A 14,201-nucleotide genomic window follows, 5' to 3' on the forward strand; every position below is an offset into this window, starting at 1 on the left:
TAGCAACTCTATGAAATGGAATATGGGCAGGAAGGAACCTGCTTCGATTTCTAGGAAGCTCTGCTTTGAAGCAGTTTTCTATTACTGTTAGTAATTGAAAAGAGGTCGTGCCTAGATTGATCTTTCTCACCATTCTCATGTTGGAAAGTGCTTGCAGCTGAAAGGAAGAATAGGGCAGAAACACATGTCTACCTTCAAAGAGGTACCCCAGTCCACATGTTTTTTGCTCTGCCCCTTCCAAATCATATGTCTTACCCCATAGATCACCAAATCCATGAGAGAATCAGGCATGGATCAGGCAGCTCCCTAATCATCCCTGATATATCTTCCAATCACTCTTGTTACAGATCTATTAACTATATCACCAAAAGGGGTCTCAGTAGATCATCTACTTCATCTACCCTCCTTAAGGCAGGTAAGGTACTCTTTATTAGAGCTCCACAAGGGGGGACTGAAGAACCATTCACTGGTGATATTAAGGGGACAATTTATGCTTCAGGTTGGATGACCGCTGCAGTTTCACACCTTATCACCACTCACCCAGGTTATTACAATAGTCTCCTAATTGGTCTCCCTGGTTCATATGTTTCCCCACTCTCATCAATTTCACACACTACTGCTCAAACAATTTTCCTTAAACATGTATCTGAGTGTGGTATTCCCCTATTTTGCCAATCCCAGCAGTTTTCTATTGCCTCTAGGATAAAATATATACTCCTCTGTTTCATTTTTAAAGTCAGCCTGGCGCCATCCTACATTTTCAACTTCATTGGACATCACTCTCCCTCCTACACTCTTCTATCCAGACCAGCTGGCCTTTCTGTTCTTAATACATGCCACTCTGTCTCCTGACTCTGTCTTTGCACTGGTGGTCTTCCATGCATGGAATACATTCTTTCCATATCTCCATCTCATAAGTATACCTCTATTCCTTTAAGATGTAGCTCAGGAAAGCACCATCTGCTGCATCAACCCTTTTCTGATTCCCTCAACTGCTAGTGTCCATCCTTAAAAACTGCCTTATAGTTAACTGTTCTGTTAATTTTTTACATTTATGCTACACATATTTTACATGTACTTGTCTCCTCCCTCCCCCTTAGAATGCAAACTCATTGTAAGTAAGCATTGTTTTATTCTTTATACTTGTATCTCCAAAGCCTAGCACAGTGCCTGGTACATAAGCAGCTGCTTAATAAATGCTTGTTGACTGACCAAACAAAACCCCTCAGAATTCGAACACTACATTATTCCATAATCTCTGTTTTATTCATTAGGAGTTGTAGCATTCTTTCTTATAATCACCCTCACCAACATACTCAAAACCAAATAACTCATGAACCACTGAAAGTCTTTAGAGAACTACCCATGTAATATGAAGTATAATTACAAATGGAAACAACCTACTAAGCAAACTCCAAGTCAAATGTTGGCTGTAAACACTGGAAAGATCCTTCCTAAGGAAAAGTAGTTCTAGTTTTCCAAATGTGGTCATTTTGTTTGGGTCTTGTTCTGTGAGGGTAGGGATTATCTCCTCTCTGAATTTCTGAGTGGTCATCTAGCACATCATGCTTGATTAATAATTGCCTAACAATAAGATTTGGGGATGATAACAAGGAGCCTTGAGGAACATTCCAAATATAGGCACAGATGATGACAAAAAGAAGACTCATTTGCAACCAGACAAAATATTGATCATACAAGCAAGGAGACAAGGAGCATAGGGCCCAAGTGTGAATGCAAGGATGATAATGGCAGCCACAACAATGATGATGATGAAGAAATAATATTAAGATAAACAGTTGTCCCAGGACTATTCCATCTGAACTTCATTTAAAAAAAAAAAGATGAGAAGAATGAAATGATCATGGGGATAAGTAGCTTTTATTGAATACTTCAAGGTCTGCAAAGATAACACTTGATATTTATTACCTTATTTAATCCTCATAATAACCCTGTGAGGGAGGTACTGTACCCATTTTACAGGTGGAGAAGCTGAGGCTGAGAAAATCTGTAGAATCAACACATTTTGGGGAAAAATACCAGTTTTCCCCCTAAAGGAGTGATCTCTCTTACTCCCTTCAACATCTAGGTTACTAGTCCTCTAATCTTCTGAAATAGCTTCTTTGCACCAGGCACCAAGCTTTTTAGAACAAAGAACACAGGGAATCTTAGCTAAATAGCTAGTGCCCTCCTGTTCAAGTATATCTTTCTAACTCTGGGGTTCTTAACCTGAGATCATTTACTTGACTTTTTAAAAAAAAATATTTTGATAATTATATTTCAGTGTAATTGCTTTCACTTGTGATTATATGTATTCTATTAATTTAAAAGCATTATTCTGGAAATAGTTGCATGGGTTTCACCAAAGAACTGAAACAAAAAAGGTTAAGAATCCTTATTTTTAACCAAACTTCCTGGTGGGAAGGGTTTAATTTTATCTGTTGGATAGCTCATTCTAGCTTCAGGTGAGCATTCTCTTTTCCTCTTTATTTTAATCTCTGAAGGATATATAACACCTAGTCATCATCCATGTAGAGGTTAATCATCCTAGAACTGTCAAAATCTGTAAGGTTTAGGGGTCACTCAAATGATCAATTTCAAAACTCATTGCAGTCTCCTGTGTAGATCAGTGGTCATGGAAAGGCACAGAGACAAAGCTAACACCAGAGAACCAGGACACTGATTTCTGTGGTAGTGGAAGAGTACTACTTCTGGAGTCAGAGGACCTGAGTTTGAATCATGAATGTGCCACTTACTGTCTAAGTGGCTTTGAGCAGGTCACTTCTCCTCTCTCCCTGTCAGTTTCCTTAATTGATAGACTAGATGACCTGTCAAATGCCTTTTACTCTAAAGCAATGACTCTATGATCATACTAGCCTGTCCATATTCCCTTCCTTTTATATGTAAACTCAGGAGCAGAGCCTTTAAAAGGCTTTGAAACAATAAGGGCAAGACATCCACGTAAGGGCTGATGAATGGTGGACTGACTATGGTGAGGAGAATGGAGCTTAATAGCTATAACACCTTGTGTTCCGAAGTAAAGTTAGAATTGGCTGTATTTGCTTTACTAGTTAATCCCCGTAGCTATTTCTGGAGTCCTCTGGTGTCAATAAATGCATGTGTATTTGTTCATCTGAGACTTTAGCAATATTTTGATACTCCCAGGGAAAATTTTGGGTGGGGACATGAGTCAAAGAGTGATGTGTGGGATGCTCCAAGACTGAGCCTGGGTTCCTAGAGTTCTCTGGCACTGGCTAGAACAATGGTTATTATTATTATCATGCCCTACATTTGAATAGTGTTCAATACTTTCCAAAAGCCTTTTATATCCACTATCTCAATGGTCTCTCTGGTTATTGGGGCTTTTTTTCCTTACTCAAATTATCTTGCATTTATTAATCTATTTTCATATTATATCTTTCCTCACAGTAGTGAGTTCCAAAAGAAAAAGGACTCATTTTTTTGTTTTTGTCTTTACATTTCTAATAACATAGCGTAGTAGGTACTTAATCAATGTTTATTGACTTGAAATAAAAAGACTTGAGACCCTTACAGAATATAGCAGAGAGAAAGGCCTCTGGGAACAGCTCCCAGAAGCTAACAATAAGAACCGCACACATTATGTAAGAACATTAGTTTCAAAAGCTCTTCTTCGAAATGTTCTGTTTGAAAGATCTGAGATAGAAAATATGAGTTGTTTTGACTACCTTTCAAGTCAAATTACTACAGTCAAAAATAAAGGAAGTGATTCTAGAACTGAAAATACATGTTCTCTTTTTAAAAACACATTTGAAACTTCTTTCCTTATCTCCTAACTATTGTGTCTGGGATAAACAGTTTCATGTAAATTTACTTTTCAGGCAAAATTGCATAAAACTATAAAAATGCGAAAGTTGGATTTGAGTTCACTTTGTTATTCTAATTAAGCAACCACTGGTGGAAAAATGTTTTGCTACTTCCTCTCATCTTTGTATTTTTAGATGGGTCAGAAGACAATAAACATAGACACTGCTTGTTTTTTAATTTAGTTCTACAATAAGTAATTATATTTCTGTACTTAATTTTGACTTATTTTGTTTTCTAGGATGAACAAAAATGTTTCATTTGTGATTCCAGATATCCATATAATCCATATACACAAGCCAACAGCCATACAATCGAGAATGTCATTACAACATTTGAACCAGAGAGAAAAAAGAAATGGTGGCAATCTGAAAATGGTATTATTCCATTATGTACTTTTCATTTTTTCATATTTTAATTATTAATCAACCCTCATTAAGACAGATTTCTTTTGAAGTAATTTTAATGATGTTAACTTTGAGTAGAATAATAGAGGCAAAAATCAAAGAGCCACATATAAATAGAAAACTTACTTTCATTTAAGGAAAGATTAGTTTCCATTAGAAAAATAGCTCTTTGAGAATAGTGACTGCCTTTCTTATCCTTTTGTATCCCCATGGCTTGGCACAGTGCCTGGCACATTGTAGGTCCTTAATAAATATTTATTTATTGATCAGTTCATAGCTGGATACATTCAATTATTTGTATGTTAAAAGAAATTTTGTATGTAGCACCCTCTCTGGGTTCACTCACCCAGTTTGGAACTTGCAGTCACAGCCTGGGGTTCCCAGAAGATTGGCTGCCTACTACTCCCCTCAGTATTCTAAAGATAACCCTGATGGGCAGGGTTTCTAATGCAGTTGTTCATGAGATCCAAACAGTGTGTTCCCCATTGAATTAACATTCACAAAAGTTATTTACTAAACAGTCATAGCATGAACAGTTGGTACAAAAAAAACAATCTCTCCCAACTTGAGCCACCCTCTCCCCCTGCACTAGCAGAGGTGGTGGAACACCGTGTAGGACTCATATGTGGCAAAGGAGTCTCTCACACTTCTGGTTAATGAAAATTTTTTTCTCCTATCATACCATCTTCACGAAGTTCCCCTTAGCTTTCTTTTGGGCTCTAAGGGTCATGCATTTCTACAATCCATAGCTGGTATTCTCTCTCTGCTATGAAAGGTCGATCTGGGTCCATAATCATCCTCAGTGTATCTTTTGTTAGTCCTGTCTGCTACTGGTCCAGTATACTCAATTATATGGTCAATAGAAGAGGGACGAGAATAAGGAGTATAAAACACTCCCTCTTTATTCCTCTCAACCCTCCCCTCTGATGCCGTTTGGTTCAGGCATAAGGGTTCTCTAGTACTCTACCACTGCAACTGGCCCACTCTGATTTGAATCGATTGCCTTGTAATTTAAGACCCCCAGGGCATGGTTAACTTGTTTCAATCACCTATTAATGATTTCTTTCTTGATCCAATCAAAAGGGTTCAAATATGTTAAGAAATTACGAGGTCTAACCCATCTGCTTTACCCATTTCAAATTTCATCATCTTGTACTTACAGTAATTAGAATGGAGGTAGAACCTGATCCTTACATGTGTATCATTTTTCTTTGAAAATAATAGAAAAATGTTGATAAATGCCCCATGTGAAATGCATTGCTACATACTGAATATACCTATGAAATTCTATGGAAACTCATAGAATCAGTGTATATTATTGTCTACGCAGTATATCTTATTCACTACCCCTTTTTTCTGACTTGATGACATGGTGGGGTCAGTCAAGAGAGAGACCAAAGGAACAATGTCACTTTTTTCTTACTAACCAGAGATCTTAGATCAAAAAAAGTGAGTTGGATAACAAATGAACTAATCATGAAACTGTAGCTTCACCTTGATTAATGACCCATTACATCACGTCCAATTCAGACCTCCCACTTTAATATCAGCACAGAACCTCAACTATTTTTTTCCAGTCCTTTCTAGAGGCTACTAATTAGTTTTTGTCTCACACAGTTCTCCTTTCTGTTCCACAAGAAGTCAGTATGGTATAGTGGAAAGAACAGCATCTCAGACTCTGGGTTCAAATCTTGCCTTTAACACTTATTGCTCAAAGCTTCATTTATAAAATGAGAGAATTGGACTAGATGACCTCTGAGGTCCCTTCAAGCTTTATACCTCTAATTCCATATCCTATAACCTAGTTTCATTGGCCTGAAACTACAGCTGTCTTTTTGGCAATCCTAAGGAATGTTCCCGCATTACCTAGATCCTTCTTAAATCATACCCCTCTGCTTCAGTTTCTAAATTATTTTCAGATGCTGAAAATACTTCCTCTAGAGCAAGAGTTTGTAATCTGGGGTCCATCAACTTTTTACAAATATTTTTATAACTTTTCTTCAGCATGATTGTTTTCCTTAGTAATCTATTTATTTTATGCATATTAAAATACAATTCTGAGAAGGAATCTGTTGGTTTCATGAAATTGCCAAAAAAGTCTCCCACACACATGCACACACACACATCCTAAATTGCACACATGCATTTCAAGAACCCCTTCTACAGAGGTTCAGGATAGGGCTTATTATAACAAAGCCATCCAGGATAAGCATAAAAATGAGAGAGTATATGGTTTGGTAGTTATTTTATTTGTTCCTCAGCAACTTTTTGCAACATAATTTTGGAATGCCAATTTTAAGCCAATATTTGAATTGTTCACATCCTAGGTCAGCATCTCTTCAATAAAAATTTGTTCATTCAGCTTTCAAAAAAATTATGACATGGCTATTATGTGCAGAGCACTTCAGCTAAGCTCTGGGGAGGATGTAATGTTTAGGTAAGACACAGTCCCTGTGTTAACCATTTATATCTAATTAATCGGGCCTATCTCTTTAGAAAACAGGAAAAATACATCCAACTTTCCCACCCATGAAAGAATGGTCCTTCCTTCCCATGTGTTGACAATACTGCCACACAGTGGTGTTCTGCCACACACATGGCCTGAAGCCAGACACTGGGCAAGACCAGCAAACCTTACATTCAGAACTTCATTCCAGGAGCACAGCTGGGGCCTTAGCAATGCACTCTAACACTATTTTAAAATAAAATAAAATTAGTAAACTGCTTTAACTAGCAACCACATTATTTTTTAAAAGATATTACTATATGGCAAAAGCGGTCCAAAAAGCCAGTGAGGAGAAGAATGCCTTAAAAAGCAAAATTGGCCAAATGGAAAAGGAAGTCCAAAAGCTTACTGAAGAAAATACTTCCTTAAAAATTAGAATAGAGCAATTGGAAGCTAGTGACTTTATGAGAAATCAAGACACTGTAAAACAAATCCAAAAGAATGAAAAAATAGAAAACAATGTGAAATATCTCATTGGAAAAACAACTGACCTGGAAAATAGATCCAGGAGAGAGAATTTAAAAATTATTGGACTATCTGAAAGCCATGATCAAAAAAAGAGCCTAGACATCATCTTTCAAGAAATTATCAAGGAAAACTGCCCTGATATTTTAGAACCAGAGAGCAAAATAGAAATTGAAAGAATCCACCAATCACCTCCTGAAAGAGATCCCCAAAGGAAAACTCCTAGGAATATTATAGCCAAATTCCAGAGTTCCCAGGTCAAGGAGAAAATATTGCAAGCAGCCAGAAGGAAACAATTCAAGTATTGTGGAAACACAATCAGGATAACACAAGATTTAGCAGCTTCTATATTAAGGGACTGGAGGGCATGGAATATAATATTCCAGGGCAAAGGAGATAGGATTACAACCAAGAATCACCTACCCAGCAAAACTGAGTATAATCCTTCAGGGGAAAAAATGGTCATTCAGTGAAATAGAGGACTTTCAAGCATTCTTGATGAAAAGACCAGAGCTGAATAGAAAATTTGACTTTCAAATACAAAACTCAAGTGGAACATGAAGAGGTAAACAGGAAAGAGAAATCATAAGAGACTTATTAAGGTTGAACTGTTTACATTCCTGCATGGAAAGATGATGTTTATAACTCATGAGACCTTTTTCAGTATTTGGGTGGTTGGAGGGAAAAAATTGTATGTATGTATATATAGAGAGATAGATAGGCAGAGGGCACAGGATGAGTTGAAGATGAAGGGCTGATATCTGGAGAATAAAATTAAGGTGTGAGAGAGGATTATACTGGGAGAAGGAGAAAAGGGGAGGTAGAATGGGGTAAATTATCTCACAAAAAGAAAAGAAAAGGCTTTTCAGTGGAGGGGAAATGGGGAAGGTGAGAGGAATGAGTGAATCTTATTCTCATAGGATTTGGCTTAAGGAGGGAATAACATACACATTCAATTGGGTATGGAAATCTGTCTTACCCTACAGGAAAATAGGGGGAGAAGGGGAGAGAGCAGGGATGATAGAGGGAGGGCAGGTTGAAGGAGGGGGTAATCTGAGGAGGGACAGGGTCAAAAGAGAGAATAGAATAAATGGGAGGCAGGATAGGATGAAGGGAAATATACTTAGTTTTTCACAACATGACTACTATGGAAGTGTTTTGCATGACTACACATGTATAACCTGCGTCGAGTTGCTTGCCTTTTCAATGAGGGTGGGTGGGGAGGAAGAAGGGAGAAAATTTGGAACCCAAAGTTTTAAAAACACATGTTAAAAAAAATTGTTTTCACATGCAACTGGGAAATAAGATGTACAGGCAATGAGGTATAGAAATCTATCCTGCCCTACAGGAAAATAGAAGGGGAAGGGGATAAGAGAAGGGGGGAGAGATAAAAGGGAGGGCAGATTAGGGGAAGGGGTATTCAGAATGCATGCCATCTTGGGGTGGGGAAGGATGGATGAGATGGGGAGAAAATTTAGAACTCAAAATCTTGTGGAAGTGAATGTTGAAAACTAAAAATAAATAATTTTTTTTAAAAAAAATTTAAAAGATATTATTATAAATTCCAGACACAGAAATTACCTGGTAAGTAATTATGTGTGGCTGTCACTGATTTTCTCTTTCTTAATTTCCCTTAGGTCTTAATAATGTCAGCATCAGACTGGACCTAGAGACCCTGTTTCAGTTCAGCCATCTTATATTGACCTTTAAGGTATAGATGTCTAAGATCTGGTCCTTCCCTTATCTTGGACAATAATCAATGCATACTTATTTCATCTATACTATTTCCTTTTAGTTTATAGTGCTGCATATAAATCCAGACCTAAACCATCTTATTCTTTATATTCTCAATTAAAGGAAGAAAACTTAATGTTAAGGAAGAGGCATATGTGACTTGGGGGAGGAATCTTTAAAATGTGCTGTCCAAAAGGGATAGATATGGATATGGATGTGTATTATTGTAAGAGCTTTTATTTTCCCCAATGGGGAAATGAGAAGGCAAGGTCAGGGTGAGGAGGAACAAAGAAAAGGAAGAAGCAGAAGGAAGAAAATCACTGAGGCATCTTTAAAAAAAAAGCAGGGAAGGGAATAGAAAGAAGGCAAGAAAGAAGCATAGACAAGCAGGGCAGCTTTGAAAGCTGTAGGCTGAATTTACATACTTAAAAAGAAAAGCAAGCTATACATAATTTAGATCTGCAGTTTCATGCACAATCCTGTTTTGCTCTTCTTTCATGTATGTGGAAATTTTATTTGGTTTTTAATTTCAGAAATGTGTGTTTATAGCCAGCAACCCTGGGGATTGGAACTATAGAATATTTAAGCTGAAAGGGGTTTAAGAATCTACTCCAATCCCTTCATTTTATGGATAAGGGAAATATGACTCAGAGAGATAAGGAGACTGTGTTAAGGTGATAGATCCATTTATTGGTAGAGATGGGACTAGAGGCCAAATCTTTCAAGTATTAGTCTGGCACCCTACTGCTCCTATGTGAGAAGAAAGAGGGCCTGACAGATGATTAAGCAAAGGACATAGGAATGTGAATGTAAAGAATCAGTGCTTCTAAGTATTAGGAGACAGAAGATGAAAGGAGATTCGATAGATTTAGTCAGAGTCCCTGTCAAACTATTGTGATGATAAACCTGATTCCTAGAGTCCTAATCACAATCTTCCTTTGCATTTCTAAAGCATCTTTCTTACCAAACACTCAAAGCTTGAGTTTAATCATCAACTCGCCTATAGCCCTCACCACATATAATTTTGCAATTCGAAAACACCAGGATTCAATCTCAGATTAACACTAAATTCCACCTTTCTGAGGAAGGTTGTCGAAATCCTCTTTCACAGACTTTCCGACCCGCAGCCATGCTAGTTGAGCGTTCCGTGGACTATGGCCAAACATGGAAAGTTTTCAGGTATTTTGCAAAAGACTGCGCTGCATCTTTTCCCAACATCCCATCTGGCCAGGCACAAGGAGTAGATGACCTTGTTTGTGATTCCAAGTATTCAGATATTGAACCCTCTACTGAAGGAGAGGTACAATTCATTTGAATTTCTTTTGTTGTTGTCGTTTTTCAGTCATGTCCAACTCTTTGTGACCCTGTTTAGAGTTTTCTTGGTAAAGGTACTGGAGTGGTTTGCCATTTCTTTGCTCTGGCTCACTTTACAGATGAGGAAACTGAGGCAAATGGGGATAAACAACTTGCCCAAGGTCACATAGCTAGTAAGTATCTGAGGCCAAATTTGAACTCAGGTCTTCTCGACTCCACACCTGGCACTCTACCAGGGGTGGGGAACCTGCGGCCTTGAGGCATGAGTGACCCTCTGGGTCCTCAAGTGTGGCCAAATAAGTGATTCCAAAGTTCAAAGAACAAATTTGTGGTGTAATTTGATGTCATTTGTCCTGTGAAGTTTGGATTCAGTCAAAGGGCCACTCTTGAGGACATAGAGGGTCACGTGTAGCCTCAAGGCCACAGGTTCCCCACCCCTGTAGCCATTTCACTACCTAGCTGCCCTTTGGATTTATTTTATTTAAATTTAATTCTCTTTTCTGCCTATATGCTTGAGGTAGATCTGGGGAGAAATATTTGATTTGATGCTATTGAAACTTGGAAAAACATGAAAAGTTTCTAATTTTATATTAATCCTGAAATCATCTAAAACACAAACAATAAATGTATTGTAAGAAATAATCTCGGAGGCAAAGGAGGAGGGGGAGAAACACTGGGCAAAATCTAGGCAATATAAAAATAGAAGATATTGGTAAAACATATTTTAAAAAATTAATTTAACATTGGTAAGGAAATAGGCAAGTAAAGCAGAGCTATCTTTATGCTTCTCTATATTCTGGAGTTCTCCAGGGCTTCTGGATAAAAATTCACCAGAAACTTAGGAAATCTTTGCAGTGTATTCACCTTCCCCCTATCAGTTTTCAGTAAAGCCTTTATACTGTCCATGCTATATACTGCCCATAGAAGCAGTATATCTATGGAGGGCAATGCTCTACCTGAGACAGAATTGGAGCCCTTTCGGCAGCAAAGGTTAATATCCCAACACAAGAAAGCCTAGGTAATAATAGCACACACTGCTAACCAGGAGAGGCAGGGCCACGGGTTGCTACTTGCTCAGATTATAGCTCTTACTGGTAAGGGGGTCAAAAGGAAGTGTAATTTTTCCCAGCTGGAAGTGGGACTTGAAGCATCATCGGAAACAGAAACTACACAAGAAATCTCTGGAACTTTTTACTCTCTATGGAGAAGAGAGAGGCCAAGGACTTGTGGTAAGCCACTAGCAAGGAAAAATGCTGCTACCTCTAACTGAATATAATCATGTGCAGTTAAAGGTTTGTCTGGTTCACTGACCCACCTCAGCCATGATCTATCTGGACAAAATTTGCTATCTATACATTTTATTTATAAGAGGTTTTATGTGCAGATAAAGAGAAGTTTTTGTTATATTCTGAGCAAATATTTGCTGTGAAGAGTGGACTTAGGGATAATTAGGTGGTGAAGAGTGCTGGGCCTAGAGAATCAGGGAGACCTGAGTCCAAATTTGGCCTTCAGATACTTACTGGCTACATAACCCTGGGTAAGTCACTTAACTTCTGTCTGCCTCAGTTTCCTCAACTGTAAAATGAGGATAATAATAGCACTCATGTCCCAAATTTGTTGTGAGAATAAAATAAAATAATGTTTGTAAAGTACTTAGCACAATGCCTGGCATATAGCGGGCACTTAATAAATGCTTGTTTCCTTCCTTTCTTCTTTTTATACCACACTGCCTCTTATTATGTTTACAAAACATTGACCATATAAATTTCACCCTCTCTGGCATTCTGAGTAACTGAGTTGCAGTGAGTAGGCATTTTTGTGTGTTCAGATATATCTTCAATTGTGAATGTGAACTAAAATGTTGATAATTTGAACATATTTATTTTGTAGGTTGTTTTAAAAGCTTTGGATCCCAGCTTTGAAATAGAAAATCCCTACAGCCCCTACATACAGGGTATGAGCAACTTCGAATTTTTAATCCTTATCTTTTTGGTAGTGTTATGGTCTTGCTCTATTGACGCATCTTATTCTTCTATATTCCCTATTCCAAATTCCAATTTGATGGTATGTTTAATTGGATCTTCCCTGAATATTTAAAAAGAGGTTTGTCTTTTGCATTATTCATTCTGCCCAGGGCCCAGTGGAGCTGGTTAGGCTGTATTGTATTAGTCACGGAGACCCCAAACTAGGATAGATTCAATGCACCAAGGCCCAATTTTGGATGAATTCAGTATAAACCATTATCAGGGAAGGAAGGGGAATAAATGCCTTAATTTTATAGTAATTGTTGTTACCAAGTGTTGTATTTTAAACTGAATAGTTAAACACTTATCATTAATAATATACAGGATATAAATTGGCAGGCAAACCTTATTTTATTTTCTTTAAGCTTTTTAGACTCAGTAGATTTTTTTATTCCTTTTTGGGTTGTTGTTGTTATCAACTCAGGTGCACCATGGTTGGTGGGGTGCTAGAGGCTTTTGCCTATCACTATATATCCTTGCTAAGTGTTTGTATTTGGTAAAAAGGGTGTTGTTGTTGTTGGTAATATTTGTCTCATTGATTCAAATTGTCCAAATCTTGACCTTGTATTTGGGTGCACTCAGCCTAAATCCCCATTGATTAAGGATGATGTTTTGCATAGATACAGCTTATATGTCCTTCTGATTCATTTTCGTCGTTTTAGATCTAGTGACTCTTACAAACCTGAGGATAAACTTTACCAAACTACACACTCTGGGGGATACCTTGCTTGGAAGAAGGCCGACTGATCCCCTGGATAAGTATTACTATGCTCTTTATGATATGGTTGTTCGGGGAAGATGCTTTTGCAATGGCCATGCTAACAGATGTGGCCCTGTGCAGGATGTCCGGGGAGATGTCTTCAGCCCATCTGGAATGGTAAGTTCCAAACCCTCCTGATTTATTTCCTTTCATTATCCTGATAGGTCAGCATTGAGACGAATGCATGTCACCACTAAAGTGTTCTGAAACCAGCATGAAAACGCCTGTTCTTTGAGAAGGCAGATAGAATTCAACTCAGTTATGCAGACTTAATTGGTAACTCCATTGGGACCCATTTTCCTGCTCCCAAATGCTCCTGCTAATACTTCTGTATGCAAGAAGTAACTTCATAAAGTTCTTTTCCCCCTTGTTTCATAAGCATGAGAACACTCATACCTATACACATACACCCCTCAATTCTTTGCAATGATAACAGTTCTGAATCAACATGAGAATAAAAGAACAGTATTTCAGGACTAGAACTGATCTTTCAAGGGGAAGGGGGATCTTCACATTCATTTAGTCAATCATTTAATTCAACAAGTATTAATGAAATGCTTATGTGTTGAAGAATTGATTACCTGGAAAGTTTTTATTCTCACCGTAAATTAAGAAGTGGGTCTCTAGGGGGCAGCTACTTGACACAGGGAATAGAGAACCAGCCCTGGAGTCAGGAAGACCTGAGTTCAAATCTGGCCTCAGACACTTGACACTTACCAGTCCCTTAATCCCGGTTGCCTTGCAAAAAAAAAAAAGTAGGTCTCTAGTTTATAAATCAGCCCCTAGTTTATAAATAGTCAAAAACTAAAACAAAAAACAGAGCCTAGTGACCCCAGCAGTGTGCTGCCATTAGCAGAGGCCCTACCTATACTGCCCAGAGAGTTTCCTCCTGACAGTCTTCTCTTCTGTAGCAATTACTACCAACAAGTGCCAGGCAAAACAGCTTTCAGGGGTAAAGTTTTCGTTTTTTTTCTATGTTGTGGATCTTCCTGGTTCTTATCATTTGTCTTGAAAAATTGCCAGTATTATCGAAGTACAACAATGTGTTTTTAAGCTTGTCCCCAGGCTGTATGGCCCATACGTCAGTATCCAACAGCTTCTGGTTTCAATGGTGTAGGAAGCATCTCCAAGAGCACCGATCACAACCC

The 14,201-nt window shown here is 38.0% G+C and overlaps 1 protein-coding gene across 1 annotated transcript in view; it reads left to right on the forward strand.

The window, feature by feature from the left end:
• Window positions 1-14,201, forward strand: part of LAMB4 (laminin subunit beta 4) — a 144,281-nt gene that overhangs the window by 16,250 nt on the left and 113,830 nt on the right. The window contains 5 exon segments of the mRNA XM_078154356.1: window positions 4,085-4,220; window positions 8,859-8,932; window positions 10,067-10,255; window positions 12,160-12,223; window positions 12,956-13,170. Coding sequence (XP_078010482.1) covers window positions 4,085-4,220; window positions 8,859-8,932; window positions 10,067-10,255; window positions 12,160-12,223; window positions 12,956-13,170 — 678 coding nt within the window.

The sequence above is a fragment of the Phascolarctos cinereus genome, unplaced genomic scaffold (assembly GCF_003287225.1).
Source record: "Phascolarctos cinereus isolate Bilbo 61053 unplaced genomic scaffold, phaCin_HiC Scaffold_1;HRSCAF=81, whole genome shotgun sequence".
NCBI classification, from domain to species: domain Eukaryota; kingdom Metazoa; phylum Chordata; class Mammalia; order Diprotodontia; family Phascolarctidae; genus Phascolarctos; species Phascolarctos cinereus.